This window comes from Leopardus geoffroyi, chromosome C2, assembly GCF_018350155.1.
Source record: "Leopardus geoffroyi isolate Oge1 chromosome C2, O.geoffroyi_Oge1_pat1.0, whole genome shotgun sequence".
In the NCBI taxonomy this organism is placed as follows: Eukaryota; Metazoa; Chordata; class Mammalia; order Carnivora; family Felidae; genus Leopardus; species Leopardus geoffroyi.
Genome location: NC_059333.1, coordinates 70,359,320 through 70,382,662, shown reverse-complemented (window position 1 = coordinate 70,382,662; position 23,343 = coordinate 70,359,320). Strand labels below are relative to the sequence as shown.

Here is a 23,343-nt window from a genome sequence, read left to right as displayed (position 1 = left end):
TAGAGAAGTCAATGGCCCAAAGAGCAGTCCATTCCTCTAGAGGAAATGTATGTATCCGACACCACCATGAAGATTGTCCAACTGACTCCTTGACCTGACTCTGTGCTCACCAAGTGACTTTCTGACAATAAGTGTTTTTCCACCATAGATTTTCACAAAAGAAATAATGTGCTAATAAATAAAGCACATATTAGGTAAATATTAATTGAATGCCTATTATATAGCAGACATTATTCTTCTTGCATAGTAAGCAAATATTTGGTCAAACTGGCAGCTCTATTCTACATCATAAATTAATAAATTGCCATTCTAAAAAAAAATTGCCATTCTCGTATTTTTTAAAGTAGTCTCTATGCCTAACATGAGGCTTGAAGTCATGAGCCCCAGATCAAGAGTTGCATAATATACCAACTGAGCCAGCCAAGTGTGTGCCCCTCCATTCTGGTTTTTAACAGCACTCTTTTGTTTGATTATTAGAGGTCACTCCTTCCAGAGGACTTCAGATGCATGAGAACAATTGAATATTGGGGAGAACTCTCCTGAACTAAGTGGTCATGTTGAGGTACTGCTGTACCTTAAATTTTTAAATTAATTTATTTTGAGTGGGGAGGGGCACAGAGAGAGAGGGAGAGAGAGGATCCCAAAGAGTCTGATGGGACGGGGTGGGGGTGGGGGCAATCCCATGAACCATTAGATCATGAACTGAGCTGTGATCAAGAATTGGACACTTAAAAAAAAAGTTTATTTATTTATTTTGAGGTGGGGAGGGGCAGACAGGGAGAGGAGAGAGAGAATCCCAAGCAGGTGCAGAACCCAACGTGGGGCTCGCACAAACCATGAGATCGTGACCTAAGCCGAAATCAAGAATCAGATGCTTAACTGACTGAGCCACCCAAGTGCTGCCCCCGCTACACCTTAATTTAAAAAAAAACAAAAAACATGTGTGTTTATCTGAGTTATGCATTCCCATGATTTAAAAAGTCAATTAGCTTTAACAAGGTTTCTTATTAAAACTAATAGTATCCCATTCTCCTACCCCCACCCCCATTTTCCCTTACACTAGAGGCAGTTTAATACAGCAGTTAGTTATATTTAGCTGATTATTCAGGTAGTCTATGTTTGTGTGGCTACTTCTTAGTGTTTCAGTCTTCATTGTAATCTGCTGATACCTACCATGGAGAGTGAGATATTAGTCTCTCTCCCTCCCTGTCCCCAGCACGTGACCACTTTTCCCATCCTCTGTCCTCTCAACAGAATATCAAAAAAAAATTTTTTTAATGTTTATTTATTTTTGAGAGAGAGACACACACAGTGTGAGTAGGGGAGGGGCAGAGAGAGAGAGGAGGAGACACAGACTCTGAAGCAGGTTCCAGGCTCCTAGCTGTCAGCACTGAGCCTGACATGGGGCTTGAATGTGCTAACCATCAGATCATGACCTGAGCCAAAGCCAGATGCTCAACCAACTGAGCCACCCAGGCACCCCCAACAGAATGACACCTTAATTAATATTCAGTGTTTCCATTCTTGCGACTAGATCAGGGCTATTCACGGATGCAGCTCCAGTAAACTATGAATATTTTCCCTGTGATAGAATTCAATCATCATTTCTCACAAAGTGTGTCCCTTATGAGCACCACTCAAAGATTAGTCTGGGACTAAGAAGTCACCGCAGTGTGTCTGAGTGGTGGTTTTTATCACGGTTCCATTCTCAGAGCCTTGCTCTGCTTCTGTGGATATGTTCTATCCGTGCACAGCTTGAACATGGCCTGGGATTTGTGTTGTTGCATGCACAGAATTAGGGGATCTCCTTCTTTAGCTATCTCTTCACTGAGATTTCCCACTCATTCTTTGGCTCCCAAGGGCCCATTTTTGTGGATGGGATTCCCTCAGAGTTTTAGCCTCTGGCTTGGAGTAACGTAGTGAGAGAAAGAAGGGAGGGAGGGAAAAGCATTTTCCTGCTCTCTTCAGCTCAGAGGGACCTCTTTTCCTGTCTTTTGGCCAGAAAGATGGGTTTCTTTTGGAGTTGCTCCCTGTGCATGCTGCCCAGTTCCCTGCTTTGACCCACGCTTGGGCTAAAGCCCGACAAACAAACCAGAGAACTCACTGCTACCATCCTTGACTTTCTTCAAGTTTTAACTTGGTTCCCCATTCTCCATGTTATTGACTTACAGAATCCTGAGGTAGTTGCTATTTTGGATTTTGTCCAGGGCTTCTGGTCGTCATCAGTGGGATAGGCTACCCCGGGCTTACTCTGTCCTGGCCGGCACTGGGGGGTTGGCTCATTCTAAAAGTTGGGAACTAAACAGCTGTTTGCAAGCTTTGATCAGGGGCGTGGTGTCTGTAAACTCGACCTTCACAGTAGGGCGATCTGAGTGGACTGTTTGGTTGGGAAAGCTCCGAAGCCGGTATCTTTAAGACTTTCCTCTTGGGCTGGTCAGATTTCCCAGAGAAAGATCCTCCTCCTCCCTGCCTAGTGGTGAAGCCCCGGTTATCCACTTCTGGAGCCCGCTGGCTAAGAGAGCTGGGGTCCTGAGTTATCCAAGCAAGGATTTGGCCTCATAACTGGTCCACTTGCAGTCAGGTTCTGCTGCCCCCAGCTGTGCCGGTGTCCCTGAGAACAGACACTTTCTTTTACCCTGTCTAGAGAATGAGCGTCCGGCGTTTTCCTGGATGGGGAAGGACAATTTGGAGATCTGGAGCCGCAGCCTCTCACACAGAGTTTCAGCCAACCCTCCAGTTTCAGCATCCTCTTTACACCGATTTGCAGAAGTACTTGCGCTGCCAGTACCCGAGCCTTTGGGGGAATTCTGCAAAAGTTGCACAGCCTCTCACTTGACCCCACGACTGACTTGGATTGAGTGCTAGGTCATTTGTCACTCTGTCACTTGTTTTCTGCCTCTAACCTGTTATTATTGTTGTCTCTTCGTCCCGTGTCTTCATCCTCATGTGCCTGATTCGAAAAAGTCCTTTAGTGCAGATTCGGTGAAGTCTCGGGAGGGAGGGAAAACTGATGGCTCTGTTCAACTTGCCTTCCTTACCTGGAGGCCTGGCCCTGCTACCTTTTTGGATCCTGTGCAGGTAACCAGTCAGCATTCCCAGGGATAAATCTCTGACTTCTTTATATTATAGAGGTGCCCATCTAGTTTATTTCCAGCTAACCGTGCTATGCTCAAGTGCTCTTTCCTTCAGATGGACTTTAGCAGAGAAGATATTTCTTTCTGCACCATGGTTTTTATAATATCTTATTACCAGAGAACTAGTTTTTAAATGTTTATTCATTTTTGAGAGACAGAGAGAGAGACAGACAGAATGTGAGTGGGGGAGGGCAGAGAGAGAGGGGGACACAGAATCCCAAGCAGGCCTCTGAGCTGTCAGCACAGAGCTCGATGCGGGGCTCAAACTCACGAACCATGAGATCACGACCTGAGCTGAAGTCGAATGCTTAATCGACTGAGACACCCAGGCACCCCACCAGAGAATTATTTTTAACAAGATAGTCATAGAGGCCTAGAATTCTAGGTTTAGGTGTGATGGAGAAAGTTGACTCACTTCTATGGCCCACGAATAACTTTCATGTGTTTCATGTAAGTGTCTACATGTTTTATTTCCTTTCTGTTAACATACAGCATTTTTAAAGGATCTCCTGAAACTATGAGGACTATACTTGGAAGAGAGGCAAAACTGCAGATTGTTGGAGATGAGATTTTTTTTTTTCATAAAACATTGATTGCTTTGAACAAATCAGAAACTTGATCTCCCCTTCAGGAAATATGAAAGCACCCATCTCTTCCAGGTAAAACATGCCTTAGCCCGTGGCTATCAATAGTAAATGCATATCTCAGGAAGGAATTCACTGGTACATCCAGGTGATGCCACCAGTTTCATTTAGAACCAGGTGGGGAGGGGCACCTGGGTGGCTCAGTCTGTTAAGTGTCTGACTTCAGCTCAGGTCATGATCTCACCGTTCATGAGTTTGAGCCCTGCATCAGGTTCTCTACTGTCAGCGCAGAGCCTGCTTCAGATCCTCTGTCTCCCTTTCTCTCTGCCTCTCCCCTGCTTGTGAGCATTCTCTCTCTCTCTCTCTCAACAAACAAACAAAAATTGAAAAAAAAAAAAAAAAAAAAGAACCAGGTGGGGATTCACTACTGGAGTCATGCCTAGCTTCACAAACTTCAGTATAATGTGGCAAACTAGATTTCAATCGCTAGAGCTTATTTTTGACAAAAATTTCTACAATGAGAAACCACATATGCTAGTAAAACAAACACAGGCTTAAGAATTGGGTAGCCCAGGGCTGGAATCCTGGCTCTCTACTTCCTAGTTGTAGGACCTTGAAAAAGTTACTTACCTCCCGAAGCCTGAGTTCCTTTCCTGGAAATCTACTCAAACACTACACCTCACGTGTTATAAGGATTAGATTTAATACCTTTTGTATAATACCTGCATAGTATTTGGAACACTACAGAAACTCAATAAGCACCATCATTATCACCTTGGAAATTTCCATTGGCCCTTCCCTGCCCCTCTGGCCATACAAAGAAGAGAGAAAGCTGAGCTAAAGTTGTTGTTGTTTTTTGTTTGCTTGTTTGTGTTTTTTTTTTTAGAGAAAGAGAGGGAATTTCAAGCAGGCTCCGCGCTCAGCACAGAACTTGATGTGGGGCTCAATCCCACCACACTGGCATTATGACCTGAGCCCCTTATCAAGTCAGACGTTCAACCGACTGAGCCACCCAGGCGCCCAGAGATAAAGTTGGTTTTTGACGAAAAGCGCTGTAATGAAAGGCAGTGAATTACATTTAAATCCTGTCTAAGAAATGGGAATAATAAGCATTTTGGCTCTCTCCACAACCTCTGTCGCAACCACCTCACTTAGGAAATTTTATGCTTCGTTGAGAGACGTCAATCAGAGATGGAGAAGATGCTAATGGTCCATTGTTTGTGGGTGCTCTTTTATTTACACATTCAGGGAGTGGGAGACTTGCCAGCGCTACCTACCCTCTCACCTAGACCACGAGCAAACTGATGCACATCTAGAGACGAGCCCCCTTTTCGTTTCGGCCCATCAACTATTTTGTGGGCCAGGTGATAGAGTTTTTTCATTATTTTGTTAAAAGTTATATTTTTATCTTTTCTACTTTTGGGGACATACTTTTCTAACCAAAAGAAAGAGACAGAAACAGAGAGAGAGAGAGACGGAGACAGAGAGAAAGAGACAGAGACAGAGGTGTGTGTGTGTGTGTGTGTGTGTGCGTGTGTGTGTAGGGGGCACTGGATTGAAAACATCCATGAAACAATGCACTTGTACTTGAAACATGGACAAGAATGGAAATCTGTACCAAAAATTAGTGATTATACCTTCTTTCCAGGAACACATGGAACTTTTAACAAAAATTGACCATGTACTGCTTATAAATGAAGTCCCAACAAAAATCAGCATCGGTATCATATAAATCAAGTTCTTCAACCACAGTGTAATTAAGTTAGAAATCAGTGACAAGTAGATAGTTTGTAAAACTCTCATACAGTTGAAAAATTTACTTTTTAAAGGATATTTATTTATTTATTTATTTATTTTTGAGAGAGAGAGAGAGAGAGAGAGAGAGCATGAGCAGGAGAGGAGCAGAGAGAGAGGGAGACACAGAATCCGAAGCAGGCCCCAGGCTGTGAGCTGTCAGCACAGAGCATGACGTGGGGCTCGAACTCATGGACCTTGAGATCACGACCTAAGCTGAAGTCGGAAGCTTAACCGATAGAGCCCCTACAGTTGAAAAACTTAAAATATTTCTATTATGATTAGGTCAAAGAAAATAATCATGGTTGAACTGAATGATAATGAAACTGCCATATACCAGAACTCAGGGGAGGTAGCTAAAATTGTACCTTAAAGAAAAGGCTGAGCTTTAAATTCTTATATTAGAACAGAAGAAAGGCTGATAGTTGATGGGTGAGGCCTCCAACGTAAAAAGTTAAAAAAAGAGCAATAAAAGTACACATAAATATTCTAGCGTTTTCTTACTATAGAGAGAGTACACGGAGGAAAAGAAACAAACGGTAAAAGCAAGTCATTATTCGGATGTGATGTTGTTAAGTGCTCATGAAGGAATAGAAAATGGGGTCATTACCTTCCAATTTCATTCAGCTCAGTATAAGCTGAATCAAAATTATCCTTCCAAGAAATGGTGGCACCATCAGCAGCAGCATCTTTGGAAGAGAGAGAATCCATTTATGACACTGAGGAAGTCATGTAAGAATAAAGAAAAGGTTGACAGAAAAGCTCCCGCCTTGCCCCAAAGCAATTCTCATGACCAAATACGGCGTCTAGCTCAGTGGGAAAAGGCCAGGATTCTCTGAAATGTTATTTTTAAAAATATCATCCCAGGGGAAACTGACATGACAGAGGCAGACTCCCCCTCCCTGTGCCATCTACATAAACAAAAGAAAACTTGGGACAATCAGAGACACAACCTCTGGATATTTTAAAAATAGAAATTTGGTAGAAAAAATTAAAAGAGAGAGAGAGAAACACATGGAAGGCCTAGAAAAGCCAGTGAGAATCAGGGCTGAGGGTGAAGGCAGCAGAGGAGAAGGGAAGAGTTACAAGGCCCAGAGGAGGAAAGGAGAGGAATGTGCTGGCAATACCCTAACCACTGCTCTCTCTCACCCTGCTGTCCTCAGACATTAACGAGCCTATCTGGTATACTGAATGCCGAATGATTTAGCTTAACCCAAAATACGTGCCTGAGCAGAATGTGGCAGTATTACCTTAAGAGGTGTTCATTCTCTGGCAATAATTTAAACACACACACGCACACATGCACACATGCACACATGCATGCACACATGCACACCAGTATGTATTTGTGTTGTCCCTGGGGAACAAGGCTCACAAGAAGCAAAACATGTGACAGAATTTAGTTAGTAGCTCCAGAGGAGAGGACCACCCCCGCAGTGTGGGTCTTCTGACCACAGCTGGGCTGAGGTTCAGGTGCCTTACCTACATTGAATTCTGACACAATAGAGACCCAGGGCCCAAGTTTCCCAGTGAGTCATGGGTCTTAGGGAGCAGGGTGACTGGGAGGGAGCTTAGCCCCTGAGGACGCACTGGGGAACACTTCCAGACTCAGCTGGGGGCTGGGCTATAGCCAAGGGCCCTAGAGGGTTTCTGAAGCCCCCTGGGAACTCTGGGATTCCCTGACCCTGGAGAGACATGGGTCTCTCCTTCTCAGTGTGGTGGCCTCCTCCTCCATCCCAACACACTCCCCACCCCCTTGCACCACGGAATACCTCACCACTTGGAGATTTCTTTGGGCTAGCAAGTGTCCTCTTTCAAATGTTCTTGGGACCAAAGCGGCTTGGTGAGACAGTGAATGGGGGGCCAAAACGAGAACCACATTTGTGAAATACTCATGTGTAGCTATAGATACATCTTCATCATCCAACACATCCACATAAAAATGTGTCCACTTTGAAGTAAGACATTGTGGGAAGGCTAGGGGTGGGGCAACTATCGAATAGTCATTCTGATTCCAATCCTTCAACCAGGTTGCTTTCCTCTCCCCAGTTTAAACTGGTGAGTGGGGCTGTGTCTGATGCTGGGAGGCACACTTAGGCCTGGCAGGGGTTCCCAGGGAGAGGAGGGCTGGTGTTCCCATCCAGGAAAAGGGGCAGACAGCATCCATACGACTCATGACTTCTTCTCACCCCTCTCTGTTCCTGGAGACACATGCGGGTGTCCAGGGACCCTGGCAGGCCCAGGGCAGACACTGGTGGCAGACCAAACTTTTGCTCCAAAATGGTTGAAATCACACATTTCCTCAGGTCTCTGAAATGTTACTTGACTGAAGACACTGGACAATCCAGGTTACCTCCCGCAGGGTGGCCGGCACCAGTGAGTGTGTGACAGCTGGCCAGGTGCCTTGCCTCCACCAGGGCTGCTGGGCATGGCTGGGACTCACCGTACTCTGGGAGTCGCACAAACTCCGAGGGCTCGCTGGGAAGGCTGATCCCCCAGGGGTTACTGGCGCTGACTCTGAACTGATAAGGACTCCCAGGGCTGAGGTCTTCGATGACGAGGTAAGTGTCCAAGGTCGAAGCTACAGACTGCTGCCAGGCCTGGGAACCTAGCACACAATTTCCAAGGAGAGGGAAAGAAGAAAACGCCAGAGGGACATTGTTTCAAAGACCTTCAGCAAACAAAGAAAGGAAAGCTGACACATTCTGTTCCATTCAAGGTGTTACAACGTGGGCTCTGAAAGCCTGTGGGCCAACGGTGGCAGGTTTGGGCTCAGTTTCCTAAATGACTGCGTATATCATGAGGGGTGTGGAAGCAGCTGGCCTAGGGGTTCTGGTCATTTCCAAATGTGTATGTGCGAGAAGGAAAAGACGTAGATCATACAGAATTGACAGAAGGACGTGTGGCAAATTCTTAATAAGGCATAAAAATATATTATAAATAGCAAAATGAGAGAAAATACACATTTGGAAATGGAAACAAAATAGAAGTGAACATGCATTGAGCACGCCATATGTGTAAAATACCGCAGAAGGCGTCTTCCCAGAATTCTCTCATTTAACTTTCGCACTTAAATCTCCAGAAACCGGTGAGGTTGGGAACACAGATCTCACTTTATATGTGAAGAAATAGAGGCTCAGAAAGAGGAAGTGATTTTCTCAAGAGAACTGTGTTAATAGGATGAACTATGAACCGAACAGCGCGGAACTAAGTGCAAGCTTTTGTGAGACATGTCTCCCAGCTCAGCACGAACACCTCTCTGCTGAGTGGGGAGACCCAAGAGTGAACAGCTTCAGAAAGATGCAGAAATGAATAGCTCTGTAACTGCACAGGGCCTGTTTGGTAGAAGAAAGAAGAGTTAAAAAACTACGAGTAATGGTGAGTAACACAAATGAGTCAGGCTCTGGCCACAACAAGCAGTGGTTTGAAATTCAGTTCTGTAATTCATTATGTGGTTCAGAGATGTGTTAACAACTAGAGCTACCTGGCAGCTTCTTATTTAACTAATTCTTCTTGATAATAGGTGACAGGTTCAGGTGTTTCTAACTGCTAAACTAATGCACGCATCCTTAGCATGTAAATGCAACAAAATTAAAAAATGAACAGTTTTTAAAAAATCATTATACATGTGTATATATATATATAATTTAAAGATCACACAAAATATATGATATATATATAACATATGCTATATATATACATATATATGCTATATATATATACACACATATACATATGCTATATGTATATATACATGTATATATTTTATATATATAAAATCTCTAAATTTTATCTGGGGATGGGGGTAAAGCTCTGCTCATGCTACCCTAGTTATTACTCTGGGAGAAAGGTCACAAATTCGCAAACTTGATACCTGGGTTTAATGCCAGGCCTGTCTCTTACTAACTCCTGCCTCCGTGTTCCTCAACTTTCTTCAGGCCTTAGCCTCCTCATGTGTAAAATGGGCCTGACTGCTCCTGTCTGGGTGATTAGGCTTGTTAAGGACAAAAGTGCACGCGAAGGCGCTTTGAAACTTGCCAAGAGTCATCAGCCCTTGGGTGAAGTTGGAGAGCAGGAGGCGGCTGTGGCCTGCAGCTGAGGTCCTTGTGCTGAGTTGGAAGACACAAGAAGGGACAGCTAATGAAAGGCATGAAGGCAAGTAGTTCATGACTCTGAAGGATCTCCTTTCGAGGAAGAGAAGGAAGAAACAGAAGGGCAGGGGAGCGAGCGTACCTTCCTCCCGGTACTCCACGGTGTAACCAGAAATAGTGCAGTTCCCAGTGCTGGAGGGAGGCAGCCAGCGGAGAATCACAGAAGTGCAGCTTCTCTCCTGGGCAATGGGGCGGTTAGGGGCTGCTGGAACACCTTTGGGGACAGAAATTACGGTCAAGTGCTATTTCTGCAGAACTTGGCACTTTACACCAAGGTTGAAAGTTACCTAGAAAACATTACCTTCCCCGTGTCTCAAATTTTTCCTAGGGTCTTTTCTACCAAGTGGCACACCTCTCTCCAGGCTCTGGGGAAGCCTGGGAGATACACTTTGGGGTTAGAACTTCTTCCTTGGGCTAAAGACTGCACACTGGAGTTAGAGCTTGGCCAGGGAACGATACGGGAAGTTATGGGGGACCACAGATAGCTCTTAGCGAAGACGCCTTCTCTTCCATTTGCTAGACCTTTACTTTGGAATTTCACAATGGACCTCTGCTTCCCCAGGTTGTAGGGAACCCTTGTAATGTCCACTTAAAATATTCGGTTAACACAAACTCAGAGAGAGAAAAAGTAGAATGGTGGTTGCCAGGGGCGGTGGGGAGGGGGGTTGGGGAGCTGTTGCTTAATGGATATAGACCTTAGTTTTGCAAGATGAAAAGAGTTCTAGAGATAGGTTGCACAACAATATGAATGTACTTAACATTACAGAATGTACAGTTAACGTTGGTGCAGACGATAGATTTTATGTTATATGTATTTCACCATAATAAAAAATATCCTAAAAGTATAAAAAGGGTTTGACTAACAAAGACCCTGTACCTTGCACTTTAACTGTAGCAGACGTAGATGTGGTGCCATGGTCGTTCGTTGCTATGCAGGTATAAATCCCACTGTCTTGGGGCATCAGATTGCAGATCTTCAGGGTAATTTCCCCAGAATCACTAGAGACACCAAAAGGATGCTCTTCAGACTCCAATAATGAGTCAATTGACTGATGGGTAAAATCCCCAGGGTGGGCACAAGGTGTGCTGAGCTGAATCCTCAGGCTCAAGGTCTCATCCCAGCTCTGTTATTTTCCTACACACCTTGGGTGATCACCTTATTTTTCTATATTCCCATTTCCTTATGGGGGGGGGGATTCTTGTCACCCCCAACTCTCATGTTTGTTGTATATGGGGTGTAGGGATAGAAAAGAAGTAAAATGAGATAAGAATTAGAGCAGGGTTTGAAATATATAAAGCCCTATACAATATTGCTAGTCTTATTACTATGAGCAACTCTGTCCTAAAATATTCTCAGTGTCACACATCAATAATAAGTCATACAAGAAAATAGACTGAAGAATGAAAATGTTTAAGTATTTCAAATTCTATATATGGGACCCTCAAAACAATTAAGTGAATTAGGTAAAGGGCAAATTCCTCTACTAAATGCTAACTTCCCTAGTAGTCCCAGTCACAAGGGATAGCACTGCTCAGGAAGAGTGAAATGCAGCAGTCATGGTCAATCCCGCTCCCTCCCTCCAGCTGAGACATACGGAGCCTGCTGGTCTTCAGGATCCTCACCAAGCACTGGCTCTTACACTAAATTCCTTGGGCCCCCTAATCTTAGGGCTTGGCCAGCCCTTGCCATCTTTGCTGGAAATACCATTTCATATGCACAAAAATTAAGTTAATGGATAGGAGTTTGATTCTAAATGATTCTTTGATAGATGTTTAAGCACTTAGGGCTTGTTACTGCGTGTCCACTGTAAAGGGTAGTGCACAATAAAGTTCATCATTAGTAGCAATAAATGCTAACACAATGATTGGGAGGCAGTCAACTAGGTTTTGTTAAACAGCCTTTCTGTGTGGAAGCATGTTTATGGCTAGATTTTCTGTTTAGCATTGCATATTTTGGAGCCAGTCTTTTTTTTTTTTTTATTCTTCTAAGAAAATTATTCTTAGGTTATTGAAGGAATTAAATAGATCACTGTTTCACAGGATCCTGAGGGGCACAAAGAACACTGGGATGTTGGGATGGGAGACCCACATTGCTTCCACAAGTCTGGGGCCTTTGCCATTTCCACTAACATAGAGATTCTCTTGGGGATCCTTTTGGGAAAGATCAACTGGGTGAATGTAAGTCAGTGACTGCCAGAGCTCTTTGAAGGTATGGTTTATGGTTGACCCGACATATAAAGTTTTACGTTTTAATTTATTGAATGTGGGTCCAGAATGCAGTCTTTCCAACCTGTTCTCATTTGTTAAGCCATGTCTACGTGATGTTGAGCAGCATGCGGCTATGTGCTGGCCATCAGCCAGATGTTTGACAGGCTCCATGGCAGGTTGTAGTGAGCGGTGGAGGCCGTGCCTAAACCTCCCAGCCCTGGGTACACTGTCGACTCAATTTCTCTCCTAATCAATGCCAAGTATTTGTGCTAGAATAGGACCCAGGGCAGCTGTTCTCTTGGAGAGACTAAGTAACCAGCATGGGAGCTGCACCAAGGAGCTGGGAGTGTCGATGCAGGGCGATCAGCTTACCAGGAGGAGACGGTGTATGTGGCCGAGCTGTTGTCAGTGTCAAGGATGTTCTGGTCTGGACCCTTCCAGGTGATGGTGGGCTTCGGCCGCCCACAGACTTTGCACTGCAATGTCACTGTGTCCCCAAGCAAGCAGGTCACATCCACTAAGGGCACAAGGAATTCTGGGGCCACTGTGGTCAAATTGACATAAATTCACATCATTTAGAATAAACAGAATACACAGCCATTTTACAACACAACCCTCTCATTCCCTACCCACGTGTAATGATTCAAATATCCTTCAGCTTATGTTGCTCAATCATCCATGTCCCATTAACAAGTATTTAAAAGTAATAAATGTTTATTGTAGAAAATTAGGAAGTACAGATAAATAGAAAGAATGAAAAGCTCCATGATGTCCTGATACACCGACATTAACAACCGTGAGCATCTTGGTGTATGTCTTTTTGGCTTTTATCAACACACTTTTTATTACACGAATTATACATATGGCAAATTGTAGTCTTTTCCACCCCAACAGTTTATTCTAAACACCTTTTCTTGTCCATAGCACAGAATGACATCACCAATATTTATAGCTTCTACCTCACTGCTGGATTTGCCACAATTTATTTAGCCAATCCTCGTGTTCTCAGTTCTACTTTTTAACTCACCTTCTTGGATGAAATTTGGATTTAAGATCTGAAAAACACAAAGAGACAGAAAACTGCTTAAATCCTAAACTACTGAAAGAGAGCAGGAGACTTTGACCCTATTGAGTAAAAAGGAAGCACCATTTAGGGAGATGAAGCCAGGAGCCCAGCCTCTGTTGTTTGTGACCGTATCACTATTGCAGTAACCGCCCAGGGCACCTGCTTTACTTTCCTCTCTGCTTCTTCACGTGCCTCTGGGTGACCCAGGGTCCCAAGCAGGTGTATCATGAGCGCAAAAGCTCTTCTAGCTGCAGCTGGCCTCTCTTGCCTGCATTTTACTTCCTTCTTGCTCTTCCTCTCTGTCACATGCATAAAAGTCATTCTCCCTGCCTGCCCCCCCTTCAATATGCACTCAAGCAATGTGTTGGCACTGATTCCTCCCAGTGTCACACATTTTCAAAAACAGAGCACCTGACATTTATCGAACTGGAATGGTCATTGACATTAACCACTAACCATTAGCCTAATGGTTTCCTTCCAAATGTACCCCCTTCCCCCAAACAGGAGAGAGTACTCTCCAAGCAGTTAAATGCAGAGCTTGTCTGGTTGAAGGGGAAAGAGAGGTCATACCTGTCCATTCTGTCCCCAGCATGGCCTCCTATAGCCCAAGCTTCCATAGGCCAAATTGAAAAGCACCGACCTGGAGGTTCTGGCCCTTTTTTTGCTGCTTAGGTGAGAAAACCAGACTTAGGCCAACTAAGTGACTTGTCTGGTCATATGGCTGGTTGGCAGAGGCACTGCGGGGTGAGGGGATTCTTTACACGCACCGTAAAGGCTGCCTCGTGACCCCATGCATCTTCACAAAAGATCGACTTCCAGCTGACTAGCCATGCTGAAAAGTCATCCCTTCTTGATTTTTCTGCCATCTTTTGTTTTACCTCTAATCATGTGGGTCCAGGTTATAAAGCTTGGTGGAGTGAACGAAACATGGGTTTTGGAGTCAGAGAGGCTGGGGCTCACCTCTTTTGTTTCATGTGATTTTATGATAATCACTTAAGATTTATGACATCAATTTCCTTCCCTATAAAATGGGGATAAATAATACCTATTGCAAAGTGTTATTGCAAAGATTAGATGAGCAACATATGTCAAGTGCTTAGCACAGTGCTTGACCAATAACAAGTATTCAATGACTACTTAAGTAAAGAACGATTATCTAATTCTAAACATCTCCCTTCTGCAAAGCAGCCTACTGTTACAGTGGCTTTTCTCTTAAGAGTTTGTTGTAAAAGTCTTCTTTCCTTCCTAATGAAGCCAGAAAGCTCACGTGTCTTACAAACGGCTCCCTGGGGAATTCATACTTATCTCCCTGTATTTATGTGAACACGTGTCATAAGTGAACACAGTTTCTGTCCTTCCCTTATACAGGATCCATATGGGCCCTTTGGAACAAAGATGCTACTCCCCCCTTTGGATTTCCGTTTGCAAACCAATTGCCCACATATACCACCCAGCTTTTTCATGAAGTGAGCTGCAGAAAACTCTTGCAATGCCACGTCCTGGGGCTGTGTGTCTTGAGACTGGCCACTGCAGTGTCCTCTGCTAGTCTCAAGAGGCCACTATACCACCGCCTGGCCTTCCTTTAAATCAGTGGTTCGCAGTCCTTAACCCTGGCAGCTTTAGCAGCACGAAAAAGCCTCAGGCCTGGACCAGCCATCCGGAGTTTTGAAAGCTGTGGCAGGTGAATCAACATGCAGCCTGGCTGGAGGAAAGTTGCTGTATCCAAGGGAACTGGGCTCAGGTAAACCAACTCCCTGCCTCTGAGGCTTTTCTGGGGTGGGGCAGGGGTAGGTGAGGGCATTTGGTGGAGCTGCTTTTCCCATACCTTGAGAGACCCCCACTTTGTGAGGAGACACGGGACCATGGCTTGGGGGGGGGGCGGGGTGCAGCCAGGGAACGTGGGAGGGTGGCAGCATATCACTTGCAGAAGGCTAAGGAGGCCTCGGAGGCCACCTGGCTTAGGGGATGCAAAGAATGATGCCTGCACTAGTCACTTCACAAAGAAAAGGAGATGAGGACTATTTTCTAAATATTATCCATGTTTATCACAAGGTGTTGAGATCAAGGGTGGCTTTTCCCCGTTCAGAAAACATGGCCTCCTCCTCCAGGCTGGTGCCAGGTTTTATGGATACAGATATGCAGGATGGAGGCCCTACCCTCGGGAGTCAGGAAGTGTTTGAATTTGTAGTGAGTTTTTTCTTTGTCTTCTTACCTGGGCTTTCCAAATATTCTGCAATTAGTATCTTTCGCTTTTGTAATTTTTTCTTAAGGACAAAAAAGGGCACAGTCAGATCCACTAGACTGTAGGTTCTTCAAGGACAGGGGCACGTCCTCAGGACCCTAGCCTGGGTTCTGCTGCAAAATGGGAATTTAATACATGCTGCTTGAATGAATATTTGACCTGTGTCCTCATTTCAGTTCTTCCAAGAATTGAGGACTGGTTGCAAGAATTGAGGCACTAGGTCCTTAAGATCTATAAAATAATTACTTCAGGGTATATTACTAATAATATTTGACTAGGGCCTGTTTTCAAACACAGATGGGTTGCAAGCTTTTTGGAAAATTTTAAAAACAATAAAAACCATTGCCTCTGTGAGAGGAGGATCTTAGCGGCGTTCCATGCAGGACGGAATATAAACTCCAGGAGCTGACGGAGCACAGAGAATCCAGACCCCAAGCCAGACGTGCTCTCTTGCCTTGGACAACATTCTTAAGAAGCTTAGGCCTCAGTTTTAGCTGTAAATTGGGGATAATGGTGCCCCCCTGGAAGCTTGTTTGACACAAGGACTCATTTGTTTGATGAAGATTTATTGAGCAGCTCCTTGGTTGTGGCCAGCAGGGAGTGAAGCAGATATGCTCACCACCCTCGTTAGGCCAAAAGTCTGGTGGGGAAGATGCAATTAAGAGACCTCTGCACAGCGTCCAGGATGGTGCCTGGCTGCTGTTAACGCCCAGCCTGCAGCAGACACGGAGCACAGCCTTCTCACTAGTCCCGCCTCCCCTGTCAGTTAGGGTAGAAACGATACGGGAATGCGGCCAGGTTTGTCCAGTGGCCTGTATTTCCCATCCTGATGGGAATCCACAAGGGAGTAAGGCAGTGATTGCATGCCAGGAGTGCCAGCGAGGAGACAAATGACACTTGGAAGGGGCAAATGGCACTTTCCCACATCATAACATTTTAAGTGGGGTTTCATAAACCTGCACTGTGGCAGTACGTTTATAAAAAAGCACCCCAAATCACTGCTTAGGGAATTTCCTGCCTTATTCCTCTCTCTCATCAATACCAACTGCGGTTAGTATATTGTTAAACACAGGCACTATTTAAAAAGCAAATCTTCCGAGTTTGGAGGTAAACTTTGGTGGGGAAGTTGGAGAGAAAGCTTGCCAACAAGGCTTCCTTGCAGGTTCTCTATCTGGAAGGGGCTTGTGGAAGGCATCAGTCTTCATTCCTCTGCCTCTTGGGCAGCCCAAGTGTTGCTCATAATGGTAATAACATCAGTGATTTGTGTAGTATTATATAATTGGCATAAACTATTCACAAACTCCTTCATTTGCTCACCCAAAACTCTGGGGGGATGTGCCAAGCAGGTGTTATTTGTTCCCATTTCCAGATGAGACAGAGAAGTGCCTGTAAGGTCACAGAAGGCTCCTTCCACCTTAGCATTCCATGTACAAGCAAGGTCTTGGGGAAAGCATTGTGACACTTTGTCGTTGATGTCAAAGGCCTGCTTCCCTTTGCTCCCTAACCTGGCTCTCCATCCCATTTCTACCTAGTCCTCCCATTTAAACTCCTCCGGCAAGGACCAAGAGCTTGGCTGAAATCCATGCTAATGTTTTTTCTAACTTTGACCCTGGATTATGCCCATCAAAGATTCCTCCCTCCTTTTTCCTCTTTCTGCTTTTAAGTGATGTGCAGCATGGACTGGTACAGTATGGAGGGTCATGACAGCCTTCTCACACGGTAATGGAACAGTCTATGTATTTGTCTGTGGCTCCCTATGGACTGCAAGATCCATGTAGGCAAGAGCCTTGTTCACTGTTGTTGCCTCAGAGCCTAGCACAATATCTGGCACATAAGAGCTCCGTTGATATTTGTCAAATCTAAAATACATACATACATACATACGTACATAAACAAACAAATAAATAATAAAGTGGTGGGATCCTAATTTGGGGGGGGGCAGGGAGTTGAGAAAATGTCTTGCCATGAACTTGGAGTGTTTTCCTATTTCCATCAATTGGAATGTGACTTGCTCTACAATCTCATCAGTCAGTCCTTGCCTGAAATTTAGGCAACAGTGATCTTTTCCTCCTCCCCGCTCTTCCAGAGGCTGGTACGTATGGTCACATGCTTCTGTCTATCACATCTTCCCTGCATGCTATTATCCTACCAGACTCATGAACCCTTTGAAGACAGTAGCACATAGCATCTTGCACATAGTGGAAGACCAAGTATTTGCTGAATCAAATTAACTCACCCAATTAATAGACTAGAATTTAGGCCTCCTGACCACCTTGTCTAAGGTGTCAGAGACGTGAGGTATCAGCCCCTGGGGCCAGAAGAGTTCATCATAAGCTGCACATATTTCTTGAAACCTCACGTTTTCCTTCCTTAGAAACAGTTTGAGAGTTCATGGATAGTGGTAGATGGGAAAGAGGAGAGAATGGAAATCGAGACGGATGTGGTAGCGGAGGAAGATGACCCGGTTGCATACACTGCACATGTTCTCTCTCTGGGAGACCCAAATCCAAGAGGGCAAGGCTGGTATTGACAGCATGGCAAAGAGCTGCTTGGGAATCTGGTTTTATTTGAACAGCAGAGGGCGGCAGGCGGTAGCGCTTCCTCCTCAGGGAGAAAAGAACCACCACAATGTGGTCCACCGGCAACCTAGTTTCTTCCTTCTGGGGAGAATTCCAATGTCTTCTTGATTGTCTTCAAAATGGGAAGGCAGCAAGATTATGGGAAAGAGTTATAGGTAAAATCAACCAGCAGTGAATAAGAAGCTGAGCTCTGAAAAAATCTTGAGCCTATTTTTCTTGCCAGTCAATGTCCAAGATTCTGACCCCATGTCCTGAGAGTGAGGACAAAATCCTTGTCTAGATAACCAGGTGTCAACGGACTCCAGAAGGAAAGCACACCCACCCCATTCTTTCTCAATCCCTCAACATCAGTCACAAAGCACAGTTCAAAACCATGTATTTAGGAACCAAAATGGCCCAAAGAAACTCAAACCAGATGTTCTAAGCTCAACTCAACTACCTTGAATGAACTCAGAATTTGTATAGCCTGCCTCATTTTTCTATACCTTTTGTGCTTGTTTCATGGGAAATTCTGTTCAAAAGAGGAAGGGAAGGGATTTTAGATGATTTTAGGCAAGGACATTTGGAATAGATATAAGAAAACCAATTTTTAAAAATTTAGGTATGAGTTCTGGTTTGGAGGTTTAACAGGTTCTTGTTTCTAATTTTTTTAATTAAATTTTTTTTTTAAGTTTTAGAGAGAGAGAGAGAGTGCAAGCAGGGGAGAGGGGCAGAGGGAGAAAGAGAGAGAACCTTAAGCAGGCTCTCTGCACTCAATGTGGAGTCCAACACGGGGCTCAATCCCACACCGTGGGATCTTGACCTAAGCTGAAGTCAAGAGTCAGACACTCAACCGAGTCGCCTAGGCACCTCATAACCCTTCCTATTTTCGATCTGGTCAAACCAGACATAATTTTTTTGAATGTTTAGGAAATATCCCTACCTCTGCTTATTTCTAAGTGGACATTAAGCAAGCTGCAATACAAAAAGTTTGTGAATGCAACACAATTCCAAACAGCAATGGGAGTTCTGAAAGCTACATGAATCAACATGTAGCCTGGTTCAAGGAAAGCTGCTCTATCCAAGGGAACTGGGCTCAGGCAAACCAACTTCCCCCACCCCCCCTGGCTTTTCTGGGGTGGGGCAGGGATGGGTGGGGCATTTCTTACCCCCGAGTATTTTCATTACTGTCTAGTTCTAAGTATTTTTTTTTCAACTTTGACTTTTCTTCCCCCTTTGACCTGGCTGTAATAAAATGTTTTAAAATTTCCAAATTGTGAGTTTTACAAATTATTTTTGTGACTGATTTCTAACTTAATGGCATTGTGGTTGGAGGACTTGCTCTATAGGATACTAATTCCTTGATTTTTGATGAGACCTGCTTTATCAGTACATGGTTGATTTTTTTTTTTTTATTAAAAAAATTTTTTTTTCCAACGTTTATTTATTTTTTTGGGACAGAGAGAGACAGAGCATGAACGGGGGAGGGGCAGAGAGAGAGGGAGACACAGAATCGGAAACAGGCTCCAGGCTCTGAGCCATCAGCCCAGAGCCCGACACGGGGCTCAAACTCACGGACCGCGAGATCGTGACCTGGCTGAAGTCGGACGCTTAACCGACTGCGCCACCCAGGCGCCCCACTACATGGTTGATTTTTGTAAAAAGTTGTGTTCTTGACAAGAATGTATAAGCACTAGCTGTTGGATATAGGTCTCTATGAATGTTCACATGTCAAACACATTCGCTGTTTTATGGGGATTGCTAGTCTGACTCTTCTTTCCACCCCTTCTCAGTATTTTGGTTAGAGAACATTTGGCATGTCCTTGAAAATAAAAAGGATAAAAATTTGACTTTTAACAGAATAATGAAAAAAAAAATCAACAGCCCATCCCACAAAATAGTTAAAGCAGAAGGTGGTTTATTACTGTGCATGCATGGGTCTCCCGTGCTCTCAGCAGCCTGCGGTTCTGCTCAGAGGGGACTGGGGGTAAGGGGGGTTGCTAGGACTGCCTTTTCATATGGCACATGTCCCCCCTGGAAGTTAAGATCTTGACCTTGGATAAAAGTTTTATGGATGAATGTTCTGAGGTCTCATCCCTTAATGATTTGACCATCCTTACATTCCTATCCCCAAAACTTCTTTTGCTTTTTACTTTTTTTATCTTTACTCTTTTTTCACCTACCACTAGGTCTACTGCAACAGCTCTCTAATAGGTCTGCACCTGTTGTTTACTCAGGTGCCAGCTATCTCCCTAAAGTGCAGAATGAAACACACAGACTCTGCTTAAAAACCTACTTTTGTTCTTGTCGACCACTGGGTCAAGTCCAGGCTTCCTAGCAAATTCCTCGAGGCCCTCATAATTTGGTCCCAACTCATCTGTTAGGCTTTATTTCCTACAGCTCTTCTCATGTATCTGAACTCCAGCTACAGACCATATGTTTTTCTCAAAATGTGCCAGGCACTTTCATACCTCAGGCCCTTTGCTTATGCTCTTTCCTCCCACTTTACCCTTCTCCAAAACTGTTTACATTCTAGTAGTCCACCCAACCCAAACACTACCATCATGTGAAGCCAATGATTGTTCTCACAGCCTTCCTAGGAGACAGGCTGTGAATATACAACCTTGGGGAAGATACTTAACCTCTCTCTCTGTGCTCCAGTTTTCTCATCTGTAAAACAGAAACAATGATAATAGTACCTATGTATTGACACTGTTGGGAGGAAAGGACTCAGCAGAGCCAGGTACACAGGGAACACTGATAAACAGTAGCTGCTATTATTATTATCCCAGTGCCTGAGTGGGTGTGTAAATTCCCACTGAATGAATAATGGCCTCATGACTCTTAATAGAGCACGTAAAGTTTGCTGTGTAACGTGAACATTAATCAAAACTGCCTCTCTCTACGTGACTGCATGCTTCTTAAGCATGGGGCCTAATCTTATGTAATTTGTTGGCTTTCCATAGTACTTACTGCAGTGCTTTGTGTTATTAACTTTTGATAAATTGAATTGACTAGGATATCATGTTGAGTGAGCCTGTAGGTGAACCTTGACAGCGCTGGGTTAGGGAGGGAGGTGGTGGCCTTCTCTAACAGTTGGCTCTTACAGCAATTTCTCCTGGATCAATGGCACCTCATAATCTCATTAATGTACAACACAAATGAGGTGGTTAAGGCCTCTAGACAAGGGTGACAATACCACAGGACACACATGACTGGGGGTTGCTGGGTGACTGTATTGGCCTGAGAAACCGATTCAGACATTTCCAACCAGTGCGATTGGGTCTCCTTTCTTGGCTTCTGTGGTTGAACTCCTGAGTCACTGGGGTAGGGTGTGGGTGAGGCCACATCAAGGGATTAAAAAGGTTGTTGAGGAAGAAATTCTCCTCCAACAAGCAGATGTGCAACAAGGGAGGGCCTGAACCTTCTTAAGAAAGTACCTGAGCTTCAGTGAGCAGATTTCCTCCATATCACATGCCAGGTTTGGTCTCTCACCTCACCATACTCAAGACCTGCTCTCCCTCTCTCTCTCTTAAGTATTCTCTACACCCAACATGGGGCTCCAACTCATGACCCTGAGATCAAGAGTCACATGCTCTTCTGACTGAGCCAGACAGGCACCTCAGACCTGTTCTTTTTGTTGGTTGTGTGACCATGACCTCTCTGACACTGTTTCCTCTAGGAGGGTAAGAAAACCCCATCTTCACAGGATCGTTGGAAGGAACAGAAAACATAACAGAAATGAATATGCAGTGGAAGATTTTCTTGTAATTCTCCTAGGAGAGAGAAAATGCCAGCTCTGGCAAGCAAAGTGCCCTTTCCTCAGTGGTAGAATATAAATCAGTCTACACGTAGAGTCAGAACAAAGCTAGGCAACACGAGTGAGTGTCCAGGCCAAACCTATCAGATATATTACAAAGAAAATATTATGTAAAAATAAAGAGAGGAATGTGATGCTCCACTCTCTTTTCTCCAGAGTTCTTTCCATAAAAAAATTCTTTTTATATAATGCATTACCAGGCATGGGTGGAAACACACTGGTGATGCCAGGAGGCCAGTCACTTGACTAGGGGTGTAAAAGTTTTCTTCAATCTGTGTGGCCAGGTTACGTTCAAGGCATGAGTCTGGGACAAGGAGCACAAGCAGCTGAGGTGGGAGCAGCAGGCTGACTCTTCCAGGATGTGGAAGCAGGGGCTGGGGAACTGTGGGTAGGGGCAAGGGCTGAACGGTCAGTGCTGGCCACCCAGACCCTTCCCAGGGCTGGTGGTGGACGTTCCAGTCCGGTCTCAGGAGGAAATGTACCCAGGCCATTTCTGGCATGCCCGCTTCAAAGCAAGTTCCAGGGTCAAGGCACAGAATCTTGACTTCTTCTGTTGAAGGGTCTCAGTGTTTTCAGTTAGTTCAGGAAAGCGAAGGGTCTCAGAGTCCACTGACATCACGCCTTGGACCTGCATGGTGCTCATTCCACACCACAGACATAAACACCTGGACCCTCAGAGCTATGTGACCTCTCACAGAAACCCGAGACTCAGAAAGGCTAAGTGGCCAAGGCCTCACAGCTGACAGCATGCAGACTGCGATCCAGGCTTTCTGACTCCTGTTAAAGTGTTCTTTCCATGTGGTGCTGCCTTTGTGTGATTTTTTTTTAAGTAATCTCTACACCCAATGTGGGGTTTGAAGTCACGACCCCAAGATCAAGAGTCGGATGCTCTAGTGACTGAGCCAGCCAGGCACCCCACCTTTCTGTGATTTTTATTTAAGTCATACTTTTGCCCTGGAACGCTGGGCAGAAATGATATTCCTCTTTGTTGAGCTGGAAAGTTGAATAAGTTGAAATCCACATAGAAAAACTGGCACTGGAAGGCAGGTCTTCTCATCTGCCAGGATCTGTGTTTTAGATTAAAAACAACCTGGAGATGGGAGATTCTAAGAAGGGAGCAGGATGGTGTAGGTGGGGGGACAATGGCTAGGAGAAGCCAGAATCTGCCCTCAGGGCAGCTTCTCATTTTCAAACTGAAAGTTACAACTTCTCTGCCTCAGTTTCCCCTTCTAAAAGTCTCTGAAGAGCCCAGGGGTGGGGAGGATGTGGGTGGAAAGGAATCGGGGAGTTATTGTTCAGTGGGTACTGTTTCCATTTGGGATGAAGAGAAAGTTCTGGAAATGAATAGCGGTGACAGTGGTACAACATTGTGAAGGTATTTAATGCCACTTAAAAATGGTTACAATGGTAAATTTTATGTCATGGATGTTTTACCACAATAAAAAATAAGAAAATTAAGGGGATAGGGTTAACTGAAGGTTTCTAAGTTTCTGTCAACTCTCCAAGTCTAGGGTTCTTACCCTGACTGGAAATTTCCTTCCAAAGTATATTTGCCTTTCCAGGTACTTTCTCCCCCTTGTCTCTCAGAACCCTCTCGCACAAGAGCCCAACGCTGTTCTTATGCAGAAAGTAACCCCCCCCACCCAAGCTAACTGTCTCGCAGCTGGTATAATGACTGAGGGTAATGTCTACATTTAGACTGTGTCGTGGATGAGGATGAGGTTGGCTCCTTGTTAAATGGCTGGGACAGAGATGGAACATTTTTGGAATTGAGACGGCCTCAATT

General features: G+C 44.6%; 1 protein-coding gene across 13 annotated transcripts in view; it reads right to left on the bottom strand.

Annotated features, from left to right (window-relative positions):
• The window catches only part of KALRN (kalirin RhoGEF kinase), a 675,561-nt gene that overhangs the window by 12,162 nt on the left and 640,056 nt on the right, over window positions 1-23,343 (bottom strand). For all 13 annotated transcript variants that reach the window (XM_045502312.1, XM_045502314.1, XM_045502313.1 and 10 more), the window contains 6 exons: window positions 12,899-12,926; window positions 12,244-12,415; window positions 10,541-10,662; window positions 9,746-9,877; window positions 7,956-8,120; window positions 6,123-6,201 (listed from right to left, as the gene is read on the bottom strand). In XM_045502312.1, coding sequence (XP_045358268.1) covers window positions 6,123-6,201; window positions 7,956-8,120; window positions 9,746-9,877; window positions 10,541-10,662; window positions 12,244-12,415; window positions 12,899-12,926 — 698 coding nt within the window. The remainder of the gene's footprint in view (window positions 1-6,122; window positions 6,202-7,955; window positions 8,121-9,745; window positions 9,878-10,540; window positions 10,663-12,243; window positions 12,416-12,898; window positions 12,927-23,343) is intronic.